Genomic DNA, 21,481 nt, shown 5'->3' on the forward strand with positions numbered 1-21,481 from the left:
TAATTTCCAGATTCTTATTTTGAAAACTCTATCCTTCATAAACTAACCAAACTCCATTTTGAATTGTTTATAAACAAGCTGTACGAATTTTCACATCATGCTAAATGTAAGCAATTAGGACCCAAGTATCACTTTTCATGTCAGTTCACAGCTGATATAATTTCGATGAATTGTCAGAAGGTTAAGACTTCTAAAGCTTCTTGTAGCCTCTCAGTTACATAATTTACGCACATCCATCATGTACTAACAGTATTGTCATAATAGCTAGTTTGGGTGATGGTACACCCACATAGACTCTACCAAGAGTCTTTTTACCAGTACGGTTACTGTTATTATACTGACATGGGGCTCTTATTTTCTTCACCTTTTCATTTTCTAGATAATCTGGCATGTATCTACAGGCTTCCTTTTTCATTATCAATGCAGACGTGACATGAAAGTTATCAACTTCCTGATCATCAACACCGCTACGTCCATCATTATCCAACTTTTTCAATAATGATTTAATTTCCAATCACTTGAATGCAAATGTTCTTACTTCTTAGCACAAGACTTTAGTATCTGCTCAATTCAGCTTGTGGTGAATCTATATTTACACGAGAGTTTCGGTTTAATTGATGCCATCCAGCTCAATTCAGCTTGTGGTGAATGTATATTTGCATGAGAGTTTCAATTTGATGCCATCCAGCTCAATTCAGCATGTAGAAATCTATGAAAGCATCTTATGTACTGCAGAGTAAAACCCAAATGTGTTGAAAATTAGTGATGACTTGTGTTTTTTTTGAGGTGAAAATGTAATAGACAGATGTGTTTTTTTCAATAGTGTTGTATTAAATATTTAGAATGTATTTGCTGCACTCCAGAAATATTGCTCTGCACTTGTATTAATGTATTTGTTGCGTGGACTTGATTACTGATATGTGGGAGTAGGAAGAGAAATATTGCTGATTTTAGTGGTGAGCAGAAAAAAAAAAGAACCAATACTTTTGTTGGCTTTTGTGTGTGAGAATATCATTTTCCTAATAGTTTTAACACTAAAGCCGATGTATGCCTACAACAGAGGATGATCCTCTGTTTTAATAAGCACTCTGTAACTAAAAATTAATTCAATATAACTTACTAACTCCCAATTAATTCAATTATTGGACATTAAAAATAAAAAATTAAGCTGATTGGAGATTGAGAAATTGAGAAATTGGAGATTGAGTACTCATCACTCTAAATCCTATAATTGAGTCATGAGTCAAGGTCTTCCCAACTTTATCATTCTTCAACACGTTTGGGTCTCTCCACACTAATAATGTCGTTTGAAGATATGATCCAGTGATTTTTAATTTAGAGTTTTTACCTATTGCAAACTTGATGGTGAGACCTATCATAATCATAAAATGTTTAAATTACCAATGAATACTCTTTTATTACCCAACTTAAAGAAAAATAACTATATTGTACAAAAAACCGTTAGATTTATTTTCAATTTCCTACAGTGTGAACTTTAGACCGAATTACCAATCACTTTAAAGAGCATAGAAATTCCAGTGTGAACATAATTTAGACCTTGGATTCTTCTTAATTTATTGATTTCTTCAAGTGCCGTTTATGTAATAAAGGAGGGACAGGGAAGCTCATGTGGAGACTCGGAGCCCCCCCCCCCCCCCCCCCCCCCCCCCCCCCCCCCCCCACCATACGTTGTTTCTGAACAACCCTTATTATCAATTTCTAGACTTTGGGTTCGTCTTTATTAATTTTCTTGAGTAACAGCCTTTCTTTCTTTTTAGACCGAATTTTTAGTGCTTTTAGACCGAGTACACATGACTCATTATTCTCTACTTTCACATCAAAGCACATGGCAAGTACTCCAAAAATTATATCACTGGGGAACACATTGCCAAGAAGTTGCCGAGAAGTTTCTACCCCCTTCTCTATTATTATTTATTTGCGATGGGTATTGATCTATAAGTGGACCTTCTTCCTCTTCTTCATCATCATCTCTTGCAATGGCCTTTCAATTAGGAGCTTCTTCCTCTTCTTTATCTTCATCTCCTTCTATCCATCCAAGGAATCATCATGTAATCTTGAGCTTTAGAGGTAAAGATGTTCGCCTCAAGTTTATTTCTCATCTAAACCAAGTTTTACGTCAAAGTGGAATCATGACTTACATGGATGATGGCGACCTTGAGAGAGGAGAGCAAATTTCATCAGAACATTTTAAAGCTATTGAAGAGTCAAGCATTTCGATCATTGTACTTTCTAAAAATTTGCAAAATTCAAATGCAAAATCCAAAATCCATGGGTAAGCTCTGCCTATAATTTCACACAAATCATATTGATATATGTCGTTTACCTGTGAAAAAAGTTGGACTCTTTAAAAATTTCTTCTCTTTTTTTATTTTTATTTTTTTGATAGGGATGATGAGTCAGAATTTATCCAAAACATCATTCAGTGGGTCAACTCAAGAATACTAAACCAGACGCCTCTATGCATTGCCACGTATCCAATTGTAATAGAGTCTCGTATACGAGACATTTATCAGCATTTAAATCTTGAAAGGAATGATATTGTACGCATGGTAGGGATTTTCGGAATAGGTGGAATTGGGAAGACAACTTTTTCAAAAGATATTTATAACAGAATATCTTCTCAATTTGATGGAAGTTGTTTCTTGAGCAATATTAGAGATATTTCAAAAAGTGGAGGTCTGATTAAGCTGCAAAAAATACTTCTTTCAGAGATCTTAGGAAAAAATTGGATATTTATGATGCTGATAGAGGAGTCAATGTGATTCAGGATAGACTTCGCTTTAAAAAGGTTCTACTAATTCTTGATGATGTGGATGGGTTGGACCAACTAAAAAAATTAGCTGGAGATCGCACTTGGTTTGGTTTAGGAAGTAGAATCATCATAACAACAACAGATCAAAAGTTACTAAAAATCTTTGAAGTTGATTCAAACTACGATTTGAAGCTCTTGGATGAAAATGAAGCTCTTCGGCTCTTTAGCTTGCATGCTTTCAAAAAGACAAACCACTTGATAAGTATGTAAAACTCTCTAAAGTAATAAAATATGCTCAGGGTCTTCCATTGGCTTTAATAGTGCTAGGATCAGATCTAAAAGACCAAAGTATACATCAATGGAAAAGTGCATTGGATAAGTATAAAAGCATTCCCCCCAAAAATATTCAGAGTGTACTTCAAATAAGTTTATGATGGTTTGGATGATAATGACAAGGAAATGTTCCTTGATATTGCCTTTTTTCAAAGGAGAACCTTTGGCTAATATCAAGAAAATATTTGACAGTTGTGGTTTTTTTCCGGGATGATGGTATCGAAAGGCTTAAAGACAAGTGTCTTATTACTATTGAACATGGATATATTTGGATGCATGACTTGCTACAAGATATGGGTCGAGAAATTGTTCGACTAGAATCACCCAACGAACCTGGTCAACGTAGTAGACTCTGATCTCATGAGGATATCCGTGGAGTGTTGGAAGAAAGCACGGTAAGAGTAATAAAAAACTTTGAGTTTTACATTTATTTCCATTTAAAAAAGTGAAATCCAGTAGAAACTTTTGGCCTTATAATGAATTAATATATATATACACAAATGAAATATGTAAACATATATATATATATATATATATATATATATATATATCCTGTAAATCAAAAAGAATTTGTAGTTATATATAATAGATCGTTTTGTTTAATTAAGATTAGGCAATAAAAGTATCATTTATCGTTTCTAATATCCTAACAATTCAGTAATTTTGCTAAGAATTATGTGCATTCGCTTACGTACCAGGGCACAAACAAAGTTGCAAGCCATGATAATAGAAATGCCCAAAGGCGAGGACGTGATAAGGTTGAATTCCAAAATTTGTACAGATGAAAAGACTTAGAGTGCTTATCAATCGTAATGCAAGTTTTTCAAGTGGACCTAATTATCTCTGCAACGAATTAAGAGTACTAGATTGGTTTGAATATCCGCTACAATCTTTGCCACCCGATTTCCATGGAAATAAACTCATTATCTTTAAAATCCGTGGTGCCTTCATCAGGGAGTTAAGCTTCATCAGGGAGTTTAAGGTATCTACAATTATAATCTTCAATAACTTTGTTTCTTTAATCTATGTGCTAAACTCCTTTCAATTTTGTTTTAACAGAATATGACAATTATGGAATTTCATGATTGTAATTGCTTAACAAAACTTCCTGATGTTTCAAGCATCCCAAATTTGAAGAACTTGAAGGCCATAAATTGTGAAAATTTAGTTGAGGTGCATAATTCCGTAGGATCCTTGAAGAATCTTTGTCACTTGAGTTTTTTCGGATGCTCTAAACTCAGAATTCTTCCAACAAGCCTCAAGTTGAGATCTTTACGCACCCTTAATCTTAGTGGTTGCTTAAGCCTTCGTAGCTTTCCTGAAATTGATTGTGAAATGAAATCTTTAACTACATTAGCTCTACCATATTGGAGTGCAGTAGAAGAACTACCATTATCAATTGGCAATCTTACTAGATTTGATGAATCTTTTCTACGTGGCTGCAAAAACCTTAAGCATCTCCCAATTAACATTATTCTTCGGTTGCAACATTTGAGAAGGCTTGGGGGTTGTACAAATCTCCCAATGGAAGAAAAGATTTCATCGAATGAAGGACAACTCCAGGAATTGGCGCGTCCAACAAATTCAAGCAATGGAAGCAGTGTGTTACAAGTGTTGAATCGTCAAAATTGTTTCCAATCAGAATCAAATTTCTTTCCAATATCAAGTTTCTTTACCATGTTTAATTCTTCGGCCACTTTGACTAATTTAGATCGAAGTACATTTGTAAGCCTTCCCACGAGTATCAAAGGATTTGTTGCACTTATTGAGCTCTACTTGAAAGATTGCAAGAAACTTGAAGAAATTGCAGAACTTCCACCAAATATAGCAAATGTATTTGTTGAAGGATGTCAGTCGTTAGAAAGATTTCCAGAAGTATCAAGAATATTGGAATTCAATGGAAGCCACATTAGATCGCTGGGTTTTATTGGCTTGGAGGGCTGCAACAAAATGCATGAGAAGATTTGGAATTATAAAGTGCCAAATCCATTACTGTGGAAGGTATGTATGTGTCTCATCCTCTCTCTCTCTCTTTGAATTCTATATAGGATGCATGACTTTAAAATAAATGATGATGATGATATTGGTTTAACAGGGACATTATAATGCTACTGTGTTACCAGAAAATGAGATTCCAGAGTGCTTATGGTATCAGAAAGAATTTTTAGGAAATAAAATTGCTAAGAGAGGAGATGATGATGTCCAATTGAAAGGAAATGAAGAATGGGTAATAAATATTGAGGGGCCACACCATTTGGAGGATATAAGCGGAATTGTAATATATGTCTTGAGTATTTTGTTCCTGATGTTAAGATAACCAGTATCAGCTCAAATTGTGTATGCCGTATCGATAGTGAAGAAAGTCTATTTTTGTCTAATTATAATGTAATGTGTTAAGGAAACTATGCCTTGATTCAAGGCTTCATATCTTCTAGCTTAATTCTAGGAATTATATTGTACAAATTGATAATTGATTCTAGTTTCCTATTTTGTAATTAACCGTTATGCACATATTGAATATATATAGAAGTATACTCACCACGATTGAGGTGTGGTGGTTTTTGATCAAAACTTCATATGGTATCACGAGCCTCTCGGATTCTCATCCTCTAATTTTTCCCATGGCTGCCGAATCCAACCCCACCCTTCTTCCCTTCAACACCATGATTCACATGGTTACTATCAAGCTTTCTTCCTCAAATTACCTCCTGTGGAAGAGCCAATTACTCCCTCTCCTTGAAAGTCAAGATTTGTTAGGCCATGTGGATGGCACTCTCGACCCTCCTCCACCGTTTGATCCCCCAACTTCTCAGACACCCAACCTCAAACACCTGGCGTGGAAGCAAACTGACCAACGCCTCTTGAGCCTCCTGCTCTCCTCCCTCACCGAAGAAGCTATGGCTGAGGTTGTGGGACTTTCTACCTCACGTGCCGCTTGGCTTGCACTGGAAAATTCCTTCAGCCATCGCTCCAAAGCAAGAGAACTTCGTCTCAAAGACGATTTACAGTTGATGAAACGCGGCACCCGTACGGTTTCTGAGTATGCTCGGACCTTCAAATCTCTTTGTGATCAGCTGCATGCCATCGGACGGCTGGTTGATGGCACTGATAAATCCCACTGGTTTCTCCGGGGTCTTGGGTCCGATTTCACTAGCTTTTCCACCGCTCAAATGGCCCAAACACCCCTGCCCTGTTTTGCCGATCTTGTCTCCAAAGCTGAGAGTTTTGAACTCTTCCAAAAGTCCCTTGAACAATCGGCTCCTCCTTCCTCTGCTGCCTTCGCCGCCACCATCCATGGTGGCCACAATCGGCCAAACCAAAGAAATTCCTCATCCCGTCCGCAACAGAGCACTCGGACTGGATCTGGAAATTTTTCCTCCCATCGTGGTAACGGGCAGCCGAATCAACGCCATCGCTCCGGTCAGCCACGCCGTCCACCACGGTGTCAAATCTGCCGGCAGGAGGGCCACTATGCCGACCGGTGCCATCAACGTTATGCTCGGGATGACACTGCACGGGGTGAGACTGCAGCTCACCTTGCCGAGGCCTTCAATGCCTCTTGTGGGCTTAATGGGCCCGAACCAAGTGACTGGTACTTGGATACTGGGGCTTCGGCCCACATGACCTCAGACTCCTCCATTTTGGCCCAGTCAAGTAACTACACGGGTAAGGATTGTGTAATTGTAGGGAATGGTGCTTCCCTTCCCATTACTCATACCGGTACCATCTCTCCTCTTCCCAACCTTCATTTATTGGATGTTTTAGTTGTTCCTCGTCTCACTAAAAATCTCCTTTCAATTAGTAAATTAACATCTGATTTTCCTCTCTCTGTTATATTTACTAATAATTCCTTCTCCGTCCAGAATCGTCACACGGGAAGGGTGGTGGCAACCGGTAAACGTGATGGTGGCTTATATGTGCTGGAGCGTGGCAACTCTGCTTTTATTTCTGTTCTTAAAAATAAAGCCCTTCATGCATCTTATGATTTATGGCATGCTCGTCTTGGTCATGTAAACCATTCCGTTATTTCTATTTTGAATAAAAAAGGTCATCTTCACCTTACATCTTTATTGCCTTCCCCAAAATTGTGCGATACATGCCAACTTGCCAAAAATCATCGCTTACCATATACTCGGAATGAACGTAGGTCCTCTCATGTCTTGGATCTTATTCATTGCGACATTTGGGGCCCTTCCCCCGTCAAATCAAATTTGGGCTTTATTTATTATGTTATCTTCATTGATGATCATTCTCGTTTCACTTGGCTTTATCCCTTAAAATTAAAATCTGATTTTTATGATATTTTTCTTCAATTCCAAAAATTCGTTGAAAATCAACATTCCACCCGCATCAAAATTTTTCAGAGTGATGGTGGTGCTGAATTTACCAGCAATCGCTTTACTACGCATCTTCGCACCTTTGGCATTCACCATCAACTCTCATGCCCTTATACACCCGCTCAAAATGGTCGTGCTGAACGGAAACATCGTCATGTAACTGAGACTGGTCTAGCCCTCCTTTTTCACTCTCATCTTTCTACTCGCTTCTGGTTGACGCCTTCAGCACTGCAGCCTACATTATCAACCGCTTGCCCGCCTCGCTTCTTGACGGTAAGTCTCCCTTTGAGCTTCTCTATGGTTCTCCACCTAATTATGAGAATTTTCATCCTTTTGGTTGTCGTGTTTACCCTTGTTTACGTGATTATATGCCTAACAAATTTTCTCCTCGTAGCATCCCTTGCATTTTTTTGGGTTATAGCTCTTCATATAAGGGATTTCGCTGTCTTGACACCTCTACCTCTAGGCTCTATATCACACGACATGCTCAGTTTGATGAAACCTTTTTTCCCTCTCACTCTAGCTCTCATGCTCAGCCCATATCATCCCTTAATTTTTCTAATTTTCTTGAACCAAATTCTCTGATTACTGATCCTTTGCCTTCCTCCCCTCTGCATCATTCCTCACATATTACTCCATCCGGATCTAACCCCTGTGTTATTTGTACTGACCCCGTGGCTGAGTCCTTGCAGGTTCCTCCTTCTCTTGCAGGTTCCTCTTCACCAGTTCCGGAGCCTAGTCTGCCTCCTGTTACGACTACCATTGATTCTTCTATTCCGGCACCTCCGTTGGGCTCCCACCCGATGGTCACCCGAGCCAAGGCTGGTATTTTTAAAACTCGTCATCCTGCAGATCTCAGTGTTCTGGGCTCCTCTGGCGTTCTTCATGCCCTCCTTGCCTCTACTGAGCCTAAAGGATTTAAATCTGCTGCCAAAAATCCTGCTTGGCTTGCTGCCATGGATGACGAAGTTCGTGCCCTGCAGAACAACCGTACATGGATCTTGGTCCTCGGCCTTCTCACACCAACATTGTAGGTTCCAAATGGGTGTTCCGGACTAAGTATCTACCTGATGGATCTATTGAGCGCCTCAAGGCCCGTCTTGTTGCCAAAGGCTACACTCAGGTACCTGGACTTGACTACACTGACACTTTTAGTCTTGTTATCAAGGCCACTACTGTTCGTGTTGTGCTTTCTCTTGCTGTTACCAATCGATGGCCTCTTCGTCAACTGGACGTTAAGAATGCTTTTCTCAATGGTAATCTCACTGAAACGGTTTATATGGAGCAACCTCCCGGGTATGTTGATCCTCGCTACCCTGATCATGTTTGTCAGTTGCAAAAAGCTCTCTATGGCCTCAAGCAAGCTCCTCGTGCATGGTTTAAGCGCTTCAGTACCTTTCTCATTACACTTGGTTTTTCTTGCAGTCGTGCTGATACTTCTCTGTTTGTGTTTTATCAGCATTCAGACATTATTTATCTGCTACTTTATGTTGATGACATTATTATTACTGGCAACAACTCATCTCTTCTTGACAGCTTTACTCGCAAGCTCAATTCCGAGTTTGCTACCAAAGATCTGGGTTCTCTTAGCTATTTTCTTGGTTTGGAAGCCACCGCCATTAATGATGGTCTTTTTATCAGTCAACTGAAGTATGCACGGGACATCCTTACTCGGGCTCAGTTGCTTGATAGCAAGCCCGTTCCCACTCCCATGGTGGTCTCCCACCACTTGACTGGCACTGGTTCCCCTTTCTCGGATCCTACTCTCTACAGATCTCTTGTTGGTGCCCTCCAGTATTTGACCATTACCCGGCCCGACATTGCTCATGCTGTCAACTCTGTCAGTCAGTTTTTGCATGCTCCTACTACAGATCATTTCCTTGCAGTCAAGCGCATTCTTCGTTATGTCAAGGGCACTCTTCACTTTGGTCTTACTTTTCGCCCTTCTAATGCTCCCGGTGCCTTGGTTGCTTACTCTGATGCTGACTGGGCTGGCTGTCCTGACACTCGTCGCTCTACCTCTGGTTATTCTGTTTATCTTGACGACAATTTGATTTCTTGGAGTGCTAAGAAGCAACCTACTGTCTCTCGTTCTAGCTGTGAATCTGAATATCGTGCTCTCGTGACTACTGCAGCTGAACTTCTCTGGCTCATGCATCTTCTTCAGGATCTTCGAGTTTCTTTATCACACAAGCCCCTTCTGTTATGTGACAACAAAAGTGCTCTCTTCTTAAGCTCTAATCCTGTCTCTCACAAACGAGCTAAGCATGTTGAACTTGATTATCATTTCCTTCGGGAACTTGTTGTCGCTGGCAAACTTCGGACTCAGTATGTGCCCTCTCATCTACAGGTTGCTGATCTCTTCACCAAAAGTGTCCCTCGCCCTCTCTTTGAATTTTTTTGCTCCAAGCTTCATGTCTGCTCCAATCCGACGCTCAGCTTGCGGGGGGGTGTTAAGGAAACTATGCCTTGATTCAAGGCTTCATATCTTCTAGCTTAATTCTAGGAATTATATTGTACAAATTGATAATTGATTCTAGTTTCCTATTTTGTAATTAACCGTTATGCACATATTGAATATATATAGAAGTATACTCACCACGATTGAGGTGTGGTGGTTTTTGATCAAACCTTCATATAATGAAAAGTATCGTAGGCCAATATAAAGTGTGGTTGTGGTACTCTGATTTAGAATCATTTGAGGTAAAGGTTTTGGACAATTTCCATGGAAAAAAACTCATCATCTTTCAAATGCATGGTAGCATCATTGGGGAGCTAAGCTTCATCAAGTGCTTCATCAAGTTTAATTCTTCAGCCACTTTGACTAATTTAAATCTATCAGAAAGTACATTTGTAAGCCTTCCCACGAGCATCAAAGGATTTGTTGCACTTAGAGAACTCTGGTTGTGCTGGTGCAAGAAACTTGAAGAAATTTTAGAACTTCCACCAAATATACCATTTGTAGATGTTAGGGGATGCAAGTTGTTAGAAAGATTTCCAGAAATATCAAGAATAATGGAATTCAATGGAAGCCACATTAGATCGCTGGGTTCTATTGGCTTGGATGGCTGCAACAAAATGCATGAGAAGATTTGGAATTATAAAGTGCCAGATCCATTACTGTGGAAAGTATGCATCTCTCTCTCTCTCTCTCTCTCTCTCTCTCTCTCTCTCTCTCTCTCTCTCTCTCTCTCTCTCTCTCTCTCTCTCTCTCTCTCTCTCCGAATTCTATATAGGATGCATGACTTTAAAATAAATGATGATGATGATATTCGTTTAACAGGCCAAACATTATAATGCCAGTATGTTACCAAAAAAATCAGATTTTAGAAGACGAAAGTGTGAACTTGTGGGATGAAGCTGTATATTCAAAAGATGATATTGTAGATAGAGGGGATGAAGAATGGGTAATAAATATTGAGGGGCCACACTATTTGGAGGATATAAGTGGAATTGTGGTGTATGCCTTTTTTAAAATGTATCCATGGAAACATAAAAGATTTAACAGCATTTTACGTGATAATATTGAGGTAACCATTAAAAGCTCAAATCCCGTATGCCTACTCAAAAGTTCTGAAGCGGTATATATGTCTAATCTTTATGTAAAGAATAAATTTGGAGGCGGAGATGAAGTATTGGTGTGTTACTTCGATTTAGAATCATTTGAACTAAAGGTTTTGGACAATTTAAGGGTTCAACTTCATCCTTTGTTGGGTCATTTTTATAGAAGTTGGGGAGCTAATATTATATACAAGCATGAAAGCAAAGCGCATGAAAGAAGAAAAATGGATTGAATAAAATGATAGGCCAAGTGGCCTGTTGCTACTATTTCTTTGGAATTTCAGGTAAAATTTTCCTTTCATTTTTTGTTCATGCTCTCTGGTCTTTAAGACTTGATTTGCTAGTTTGGTAAATCTTGTAGTTGTAGCAGGATTTTTAGTCCATCCAAATGAAAGGACAGAGAAGAAACTGAAGAAAGTCAACACAGGGTGTTTGATGAAATACCTCATTTAACTTGAGAGCACCGAGAGTCTACTGTTTCTATTTATAATGTGCATTACATCAATACAAGAGATATTGTGCCGTTGGAGACTTGGTGTAACTTGCGGAATTGAAATAATACAAAGTTGACAAAGTTGGAATTAGCCGTTGCATGGATTGGGGTTGCCATATGGGTGATCGAGAGAATCTTTAGCAAATGGAGATGCATTAGCTGCCATTGTGGCTATTGCCATGAGAGATGGGTCTTCATTTGGTAAGTCTTCATTTCTAGATATAGCAGTTGATGGATTATTGGTGTTATTAGATGGATAGTAACTCAAACTAATAGATATCTTTGTGGAGGGCTATACCGCTGCATTGTTGATACAAAAGGAGCTTTTGTGCATCCAGCATTGTATGAGAATTTCAAACTAACAGTCGTGGAGGCAATGAGCAGTAGAACCCTATAATGGTGATGAATTGAGCCACAAGATTGTTGATTTCTTTGAAATGTGAAAGGCGGATCCTGAAAATTGGAACAAGATCTCAAAAGCTAGTCTCTGGCGTATAAATAAATGGTAAGTATTTCATCACCAGATATAGAGAACTAACCATGAGAATTTCCTTTGACACTTGGTTGTTCTTGGATTGCAGCTACATATGGAAGATTTATGCAAACGAGCTGTTGAACATGGGAGCAGCGTATGGATTCTGGTGGCAGATGAACAAGGAACAAAAGTTAGCTGAACAAAAACATATCATCATATTCTACAATCTCCAATTTAGGAATTTACTGAGTTTTTACAACTATATTTAGGCATATTGAAATCATAAACATTTTATATCGAGTTCCATTCATTGTATCACAGGCAAGGAGTTTGCCCACCCAAAGCAAAGAACCCCAACAAGCAACACCAGCTGCGACGTCTAAAGCCTAAACAACCAGCGACAACATAGACAACTGAATCCCAGTCCAAACCAAGGCACATAAGCTAACTAATAAGAAAATTTACTGAACAAAAGTTATTTGATTTCCTTCCATGGTTGTAAGTTATGCGGAAGGGAGCATAGAAACTAGTTTTCATGTTTTTTTTTAGTGCAAATTTCTTATGCAACAAATGGTCCTTTTAATTAAATGGTAAGAGAGGAAATGCAATAAATGGGTAAATGAGTGATCACAATAAAGTGAAAAGGTTGGAATTAGAGGCGCTTCATTCTTGATTCTCTGTCTTTTAATTTATTACCTCCCAATATGAAACTGTATCTTTTGTTCATATAGCTAAACTGTATCTCATTTTCAGTCTTGATAGATCAAAACATAGAGAAAACTTGAGAACTCGGATGTATTTCAACGTATACTTATCGTAATGTCTCTGTATTTTGCTATGTTTTCTATATTTCTATCCAATCTATCTTCAAGCCAATCAAGTACAAACATAAAGTATCAACAGTCCAATTGTCATTCTTTAGAGTTTCGAGCCCTCCTCCTCTAATGAAGAGTTTCTTTAGGCTATTCATTTTGCTAGGTACTAGCCAGTCAGGTATCTTTGTCTCTGGGCAACACCGAAGATCCAGTTTCTCCAATTTCTCAGTAAGCTCCAGAATTTCGTAACTACACTTCGTTGTCGACTTGGAAGCTCATTAATTCTGGAGATCCCTTGAAGGCAAAGAAGCCTTAACTCTTTCTTACTCTTCAACCCTTCAAAGAATTCAACCCTTTTAAATCAGGACTTTAACATTTTTCATCTTCGATAACCATTCCACCACACTTGCTTTTTCTCTTTCTTCTTTGCTAAAAGCTGCAATTTGAGATCAGGAAATGGCTCATTTACATTGAATATGATAATAGGTTTTTCCTGATTTAAATTCTTCCATTCCTTTTCAAAATTTTCACGTTCCTGATTTAACTCAAAAGGCTTATGGTCTCCATGATGGTATGATTTTCATTTTCACTCATTTGTTAGAGAAACTAAACCACTTTGGTGCTGACTTGAATTATTTTCATAATGGCAGATATGGAAGAAGAGATCAAAGTATATGGTAGAGGAAAAGACACAAGGGGATAATTTAACTAAGCTTAAAAATGAATCTTCACCTGTTAAGAAGTAGACCACACTCGTTTTGTATTTCTCAATTGTTAATTTGGTTTGAAGAAATAGTACTTGAGCTGGAAAGTGAGGAATGAAAATAATTGTATGAGTGAATGCTATGGAATGATTGATGCATATGTTTTTATGATTACAATATTCATATCCTAACCAATTCCTCACTTGTTTTTTACCTCCCCCATTGCAGAATAATGTTGCAACTGCTACAGAAGAAGAAGAAAAAAAGACCCGACCCAAAAGTGGCCAGCCAGGTCGGTTTGGTGCATTACTGTAGCTGTGTCAGGTCGGGTCGGCCCTAGTCTAGACCCAATTGACTCTAATTGGGTTGCATGCCTATCCAACATCAGCCTCCTAGGTGTAGTAATTACCTTTTTGTATGTTGTGCCAAAACTTACCATAGAAGTGCACCTAGACTTATAACCTCTGTAAGATTACTCTGTGCATGGTATATTTGACACACATTTAGGCAAGAGTTTCTTATGCCTTCCGTAAACATTCTTTGACAATACCTAAACTTGTTTTATCTTCTTCTAGCATAAACATGCATTGCAAGTATGCTGGGTAAGCCAACTTGCAGCCATTTATATGGTTTTAAACTAAAATCATTCTGCATAAAACAAATGTCCGAACCCGATACCCACTAATTAATTGTCCGCATCAACTTTAGACTTAATTTGGAAGTTTTCAACACGTTTCTAACTCTCCACACTAATAACCCACCTCTTCTTCCAGGAAGTTGTCTGTCTCCATGGAATTCCCAACACGATCACCTCTGACTTCGATGTCAAATTCTTAAGCCATTTTCGGATCACTCTATGAAAACCATTCGACACATCCCTCAAATATAGCAGCACTTGCCATCCCCAAATAGATGGTAAAACATAAGTGACCAACCGCATATTGGGCAACACCCAGCGGACGAACCAAAATAGTGGGACTTAAACCTCCCAAAAGTAGAGTTTGCCTTCGACAACATGCACAGTTGATCAATTGAGAAAATTCCATTTGAAATTGTTTATACTAGGCCCCGGGCCGAAACATACATTGGACCTCCTGGTCACATTTCCCAAGCTCTCTAGTTTGAGCATGGTAGCAGAAATCATGGCTAAACAAATCAAGCAAGTTCATTATGACGTTCGTTACAATTTAGGGACAGCTAACCATCTATACAAAGCTGCAGCTGATAAACACAGGCTAGTTAAAACCTTCCAAGAAGGTGACTTGCTAATGATCCATCTATGCAAGAATTGATTCTCTGTAGGCACTTACAGGAAGTTGGAGAATAAGAATTATGACCCTTTTGGAACAGGAAGAAGATTAATGACAACGTCGATGTGGTTGACTTGCCCCAAGACATGTCCATTTCTCCCAATTTTAACGTTTCTAACTTATTTGAGTACTACCCTCCAGATGAACCATTATACACTGACAACAACTCGAGGTTGAGTTTTCTTTGAAGTGGGGAAGAACCGATGCATGACACAAACCAAAATGGCAGCTGATTGTGGGGATTTTCCAGAAGATACTTGGCGACAATTTATGCGTACTTGAAACCAGCATGAGCAATACTGTTAGTATACATGAGTATAGTCTATGATAATGCGCATATTGTCAACCCCAGTGCCTTTTTTTGGTATTTAGAAAGAAAGGGACGGCGATTTGCAAAACACACATGGAACATATCCCAACCAAAACAATTAGTACCAACAGGGGAAACTTACTTGGGTTATCATTATTCCCATTGCTGTGGAGGACGGTTTGCAATATTGGCTTCATCCATTTTTATTTTTATTATTTGCTCTCCTTTCATTCTTGCATACCACTTTGACTCTGCAACTTGTATGAAATGGTTTTGGACAATTTAAGGGTTCAACTTCATATTCTTCCCAATCTTAGTGATCCTCTCTGAGTATGTTTTTGGTTATGATATTATATAAGTTGGGGAGCCAATGTTGTATACAGGCATGAAAGCAGAGCACATTAAAAGAAGAAAAATGGATGCAATTAAACGATAGCCCAAGTGGAATTTCAGGCGAGTTTTTCATTTGTTCTCTCTGGTCTTTAATAGTTACTTGATTTGGTACTTGCCATTCATTTATTAGCTCAATGATTTTACCACTCATTTATTTTTGGCTTAGTGATATAGTTTGATGCTGACATTTTAATTGATTGTGTTGTTGATGGTCTATATGATAGTTTGGTGACACTGACTGTAATCCCAGAAGATTCCAATCCTGATATGTGAAATATAGATATATAGTTTTTTGTAATGGTGATTTTGAAAGTTGGTAATACAGCCAGTGAATTTCATTTTGCAGGTACCAAGATTCTTATGGAACAGAGGATATTTGGCAGACAAGAATAAAACAATCATCTTCTCGATGGCATGACTTGATACAGTGAAAATCATTATTGGACTGACTGAATGGTATGGAAAGAATGAGAAGCTAAGAAGTTTGGTAAATAATTGAATTTCTAAGACAAGTTTCCATGACAGGTGCATATAACTAATAGTGGCCCCATCTAAAACTAACTCTGAACCAGAATATGTTGGTGCAACATGGGCTGCAAAAGAAGAACAGAGTAAGAGAAAAGAGTTTCTTTTTCACATGTGGACAGAAGCAAGATAGCTTGCATCTGTTTCTTTCACATGTGGACACATGAACTTGATGTCTGAAGTTCGGTAAACATATTCCTTCACATATCCACTACTTCTATGACCTTTGCTTAAAGAAATATTGACTTGTTATTTGCGATCTATTGTTGCGCCATCTTGATACCAATTTATATTGTGGTATAGTGACTTTATCATAGAACTACAATCTTTAGACTTCAATAAAATATGATATTCAAGACTTAATTTTATCTGTGCCATTGAAATTAAGGTTGACTTAATTTTATCTGTGCCATTGAAATTAAGGTTGTCATTTGGGATTTGATGTTAAAACTCCCTTAATCTAAACAAGTTGCATGTGTATTTATAGCCTTCAGGTGTAACACTCCACTTAAAAACACCTTAGGCCTTGACCCTAGTGCTTTATTATTTTGGGGCTCGATTGGTTTAGAAGTATTATTTTAGAGAATTTTTAGTGCTTTATTAGTTTTGATGAAATGTGCCATGAGGTCAATGAAAGAATGACACATGGCAAATTAGAGGCTTGCCACCTTAATGGGTTAGGTAATTTGGTTATAATATTGATGGATTTGGAAAAGGCCCAATAGTGGTTTAATAAGGACCCTAGTTTACTCAAATGAGATGGACTAAGGATAGACATAAAGACTTTAGGTTCAACTTGATGGACACAATAAGTTAGAACCAACTTATTGAACTATTGAGGTCAAGGAAAGACCCAATACATCTGGAGATAAGGCCCATGAATAAGTCTAGTATATACTTGTTGTTCCATTCCAATTCAATCTACTAAATAATTTTCAGGAACTATACTTGTTGGAAATATTTCTCCAATTATTTCCACTAATTATTTCTCCTATATGACCTTTAAGGCTACGTTTGGATGTTGAGATGAGTTGAGTTGAGTTGTAAATTATAATATTTTATGGGTCTCATTAATATGAGTTTAACTTTTTAGGTTGAAATGTATGAATGAGGTTGAAATGTGTTTAACTTTTTTATAGAAAAATTAAAAGTAGTGAGTCTAATCAATAATTGATTTGAGATGAGTTGAATTTAGTTTAACAATCAAACAGGGCACTGGACTTTTTAGATTTCTTAATGTGAGAGCATTGTAGATTTTTTCAGATTAAGCACTTGCTCTAATATCTTTAATTTTCTATTTTCTTTACTTGCAGCCATTAAGGATCAATCTCAAACTCATCTAATCTAATTATTATAATTTTTAACATAAAATATAATAAACAATTTAACTTTTTCAAATATCAAAATAATAATAGTATTAAAAAATAATATTCTAACGATATTTTATTCAACTTTTTTAGCTTAACATTAATACATTTAAAACATAAAAACAGTTAAATTCATCTAAATTGAGTTTAAATTTAACCATAATTTTAAATCTCATTTTAATTTTTCTCGTTTAAAATCTATCTTATTGTCCAGAGATATAATATTTATAATATTTTTCAATTGTCATAATTATTTTGTTTTATTTCATCACGGGTTAATCTGGTGACATCGGATTAATTTGTAATAGCATTAGCATTAGTTAAATTCTTAGATAAAGTTTGGCTAATATGTCATTTGTTGGCTTTTATTAGTGTGTTCTAAATGATATTAGAGCATATTTTAACAAGAAATATGGGGCTTTATGCCACTTACAAAGAACTGGACTCCATATTGAGTGATAATATATCAAGAGATAATTCCTCAATTTGCAATGAGGGGAATGCTTTTGAGTGAACGTCACTGAAAAAAATAAGAATGGCTGGATGTGAAAAATTAAAAATATTTGTTTCAACTAGTATGAAAACACCACAGAGTCTGAAACTTTTCAACCAATGATAGAAGAAGACCTCAATATCACCATACAACACATTATCAAAGGAAATGTATGTTAAATTTTATAACTTGTCTTTGGTCAATAGGTAATTAAACATGAGTATATATAGAATTGTTTTAGTTTTTATTTTTAAATCGAAGGCAAATTTATAGGTAGAGCTCTAGTCTCCGTAGCAGGTTAATTAATTCTTCAATTGGACCAATTTCCTCGTATTCATCATGATTTCTGTTTATTTATTTATTATGCATTTCAAAGTTTTCTCTAATCAATTACCAGTTGGAGAATTTATTATCAATTTACCCTGAGAGATTGTCCTACATGTTTGGAGTTTTCTCTAAGTTTCGTTAATATCAAAAAATCGACTCCCAGATGCAAAATTGTCATCTCTCATGGTTGGAAGGAACAAGAGGAGATGCATTTACACAATCGATTCCCAGAGCACTTCATTTGGCATTTCCAATAATTTTTCCTATAGTTTAATCTCAATTGAAAAAATTCTAATTGTAAGTCTCTTTATTAACACAATAAAGACATACCATCAATTTTAAAATAATCATATTCTATTCTTTTTTTATTATTATTTCTACTATTTTATTTCTACATCTTTAGCTACTTCATATAATATATATATATATAAAGAAAAACACTGGATGCAAGTGCCGGGTGTAATCGGCTTGCAAGCGGTGTGTCCACGTCATTTAATAAAACGGTGTGTTTTTTATTTATTTTTTCTCTCTCTCAGTTTCCTCCCTCCCTCCCTCCCTCCCTGCATTTCCATTTCCATCTGACCTCTCCATCTCGTTTCCTCCTCCCTCTTCCTCTCCATATCGAAATCCATCCATTTCCATCTCCTCAGAACCATCTCCTCAGAACCAATTCTTCCATTTCCCTCCTCTCTCTGCTTCTCTCAAGTCCACGCTTGCCATTCTCCTCAGATCCATTGAAGGCTAGCTCTCCCTTTCTCCTCCCTTTGAAAAATTCTGTCTCCCCCTGTTATCTTCCCCAACTCCCTTCGAAGACCAAAAAGTGAGAAAGGGGCCTTCGTTTCAATTTGCTTTTGTTTCCTTCGAAATCCCCTTCCCCTTCATCCCGAATCCCGAATCGTCTTCGTCTGTCTTCAACAAAGCGAAGGTTGCGATGGTTGTCTTGGTCTTCAAATTCCAGGTCTTCAAGCTTCATCTCGCAGTAATGCTTTGGCGCTCGTCGTGATCAATGGGGGTAGAGTGGTTGTGGGCAGTGGGATTTTTCTAGTAATGAAATGTGAAGAATCGGGATGTTTGAAACCCTAGCCTCTTCTTCCCTCATCTTCTCTCTTAGCTACGATTCACAAAATTAAAGTAAATTTTGAAACCTTGAAACAGAGTCCACGGAGTGGCTCCTCGTTTGGAGTTGTCCTCCGCTAGAATAGGCGCCTCCAAGGAATGGGAAGAAGATGGAATGGGCAACATGACCATCTTAAAAACTCGGGCAACAGCTTTAAAGCTTCAGTTAATTCAATTAAGTTGGACAACATGAACATCTTAAAGCTTCAACAATTCCAATAAAATCTATCAGAAAGCTATGGCCTCCAAACAATCTTCTCTGCTATTAATCAAAGCTAACTGACATCGCATAATAGTTTTTAGATAATTAAAAAAAAAAAACACAAAACCCACTACAAGTATCAAGTTGTGACGAGGCTACTTCTCGATGACAATAGCTTGGATTGAAAGGGAAGAAGGCTGCGATGAGGTTAGTTGAGACTTGGCTTTTGTTCCCTTTGAACGAAATGGAAAGTAGATGGCAAGCGTGGACTTGAGAGAATAGCAAGTGTGTGAGATTTTTTTTTTTTAATAGATGCTGACGTCAGCCGACTGCACGGCGACTATAACCGGCAACTGTATTTAGCAAAGCCCATATATAAAATGATTTAGAGGATGAAAAATAACTCCTCAAATATAGTGAGCTACGAAGGATTAGATTATACTGAGAGGGAAATGTTCCTTAATATTGCATTTTCTTCAAAGGAGAGAGCATTTGGCTAATGTCATGAAAATATTTAATTACTATGATTTTTTTACCGGTTCTTGTATCAAGAGTTTTATAGAGAAGTGTCTTATTACTATTGACGGGCATGTTAAACCGGATTGGAAATATTTTTGCCAATACCTCACTTGTTTTTATAGAAAGTATTAGCTAGCTAGCTAGGCAGATGCATGCAACAGTTCTGTCCTCGTCTAAAATCAACTTGAAGCATGTTTATCTAAAGGAAAATCCTTTAGTCATAAAGGAATTATACAAAAGTAAATCTATAAATTGATATGATTTAATGTGATAAGTTAAATTATAAAGTTATTTTTATTATAAAATAAATCTAACAAATTGTACATTACTTTGTAAAGAGAACTATAGTACATACAAACTTGATCAGGTTGACTCGGATGATCGACATACACGGTAATTGAACCAAATAAATTACTTGTGCGTAAAACACGCCCACAAAAAACCATTAGGTTTAATATCAATTTCCAGTTGTGTGAACTTTAGATTGAAGCAACCAATTACTTGCAGCCATTTACACAGTTTTGAACTAAAGTCATTCTGCGTAAAACAAATACTTGTATTAGATACGCACTAATTAATTCTCTGCATGAACCTTAGACTTTGGAATTTTTCGACTAAAGACTTATCACGTCCCGATTCAACATATATGTTTTGATCTCTTCACACTAATAATATCATTTTTCAATTTCTCTTTCGTACTTTTTCAATTTAGTCATTATTAATCATTATAATCTTTTTAAATTTTCATGTAAAATAAAAAATATAATTTCAAATCTTTAAACAAAAATAACATTATTTTACTCTTACGAATATTTGCAAGTGGCAGGTGCATGCAAGAGTACTGTTTATGTAAAGGAGAGACAGGCCGGGAGATCATGTGGGGACTCATAGCCCGACATACGCGGTTTCTAAACAATCCTTACAATCAATTTCTAGACTTTAAGTTCTTCTTTATTGATTTTCTTGAGTGGGCAACAACCTTTTTTTTTTTTCAATATTTCTTGATACACTCTCATTAATCTCTGCTTTCAGACCGAGTTAATCACGTCAAAGCGCATGGAAAGTCACAAAAGTATATCAATGGGGAACACATTTTCCATATTTTATACAATCAAATTGATCAAGCAATATTTATATTGCATTTATATATGTGATATGCACGTACGTACGTCATGATCAGTAATTTCTGGAATTAAATATGAGCCAAGTGATATTTTTTTTTTTTTTCCGAAAGAGTCGAGACCACATGTCCAAGAGTGGCCCCTCCCCAATTTTATTAATAAATCCTCACTTTAGGTGAAGGAAAGCCATGGATACAACTTAAGAAAGAAAAACATCATAATCAATCAAAACAAACTACCCACAAAAAGGTTCTTAATCTAAGATAAGGACAACCACCCTTATCTAAACGGAAAATGCCCCTAAGAG

General features: G+C 37.1%; 2 protein-coding genes and 1 long non-coding RNA gene across 4 annotated transcripts; all 3 read left to right on the forward strand.

The window, feature by feature from the left end:
- Positions 1-1,982: 1,982 nt before the first annotated feature.
- On the forward strand, positions 1,983-2,973 carry LOC122295689 (disease resistance protein Roq1-like). Its single transcript, XM_043104776.1, has 2 exons — positions 1,983-2,293; positions 2,408-2,973. Exons 1-2 carry the CDS (start codon positions 1,998-2,000, stop codon positions 2,781-2,783), a joined length of 672 nt encoding a protein of 223 aa, XP_042960710.1. The 5' UTR covers positions 1,983-1,997; the 3' UTR covers positions 2,784-2,973.
- An 890-nt stretch (positions 2,974-3,863) lies between these two features.
- LOC122295686 (disease resistance protein TAO1-like) lies at positions 3,864-5,474 on the forward strand. The gene is made up of 3 exons (XM_043104774.1): positions 3,864-4,088; positions 4,166-5,107; positions 5,202-5,474. Exons 1-3 carry the CDS (start codon positions 3,888-3,890, stop codon positions 5,421-5,423), a joined length of 1,365 nt encoding a protein of 454 aa, XP_042960708.1. The 5' UTR covers positions 3,864-3,887; the 3' UTR covers positions 5,424-5,474.
- A 5,133-nt stretch (positions 5,475-10,607) lies between these two features.
- Positions 10,608-13,515, forward strand: LOC122297320. Of its 2 annotated transcripts, none has more exons than XR_006238715.1 (3): positions 10,608-11,288; positions 11,366-11,698; positions 11,788-13,515. It is a non-coding gene; the product is annotated as an uncharacterized LOC122297320 (long non-coding RNA). The 2 variants fall into 2 exon arrangements; XR_006238714.1 differs by having other exon boundaries at positions 11,375-11,698.
- The last annotated feature ends 7,966 nt before the right edge of the window (positions 13,516-21,481 follow it).

This window comes from Carya illinoinensis, chromosome 15, assembly GCF_018687715.1.
Source record: "Carya illinoinensis cultivar Pawnee chromosome 15, C.illinoinensisPawnee_v1, whole genome shotgun sequence".
NCBI classification, from domain to species: Eukaryota; Viridiplantae; Streptophyta; class Magnoliopsida; order Fagales; family Juglandaceae; genus Carya; species Carya illinoinensis.

Bases quoted from the DNA above. Each gene is read 5' to 3' on its own strand.
- LOC122295686 (XM_043104774.1), top strand. From the start codon at position 3,888: ATGAAAAGACTTAGAGTGCTTATCAATCGTAATGCAAGTTTTTCAAGT. The intron at 4,089-4,165 runs GTATCTACAATT...TTGTTTTAACAG, and splicing joins GCTTCATCAGGGAGTTTAAG to AATATGACAATTATGGAATT. The intron at 5,108-5,201 runs GTATGTATGTGT...TTGGTTTAACAG, and splicing joins CAAATCCATTACTGTGGAAG to GGACATTATAATGCTACTGT.
- LOC122295689 (XM_043104776.1), top strand. From the start codon at position 1,998: ATGGCCTTTCAATTAGGAGCTTCTTCCTCTTCTTTATCTTCATCTCCT. The intron at 2,294-2,407 runs GTAAGCTCTGCC...TTTTTTTGATAG, and splicing joins GCAAAATCCAAAATCCATGG to GGATGATGAGTCAGAATTTA.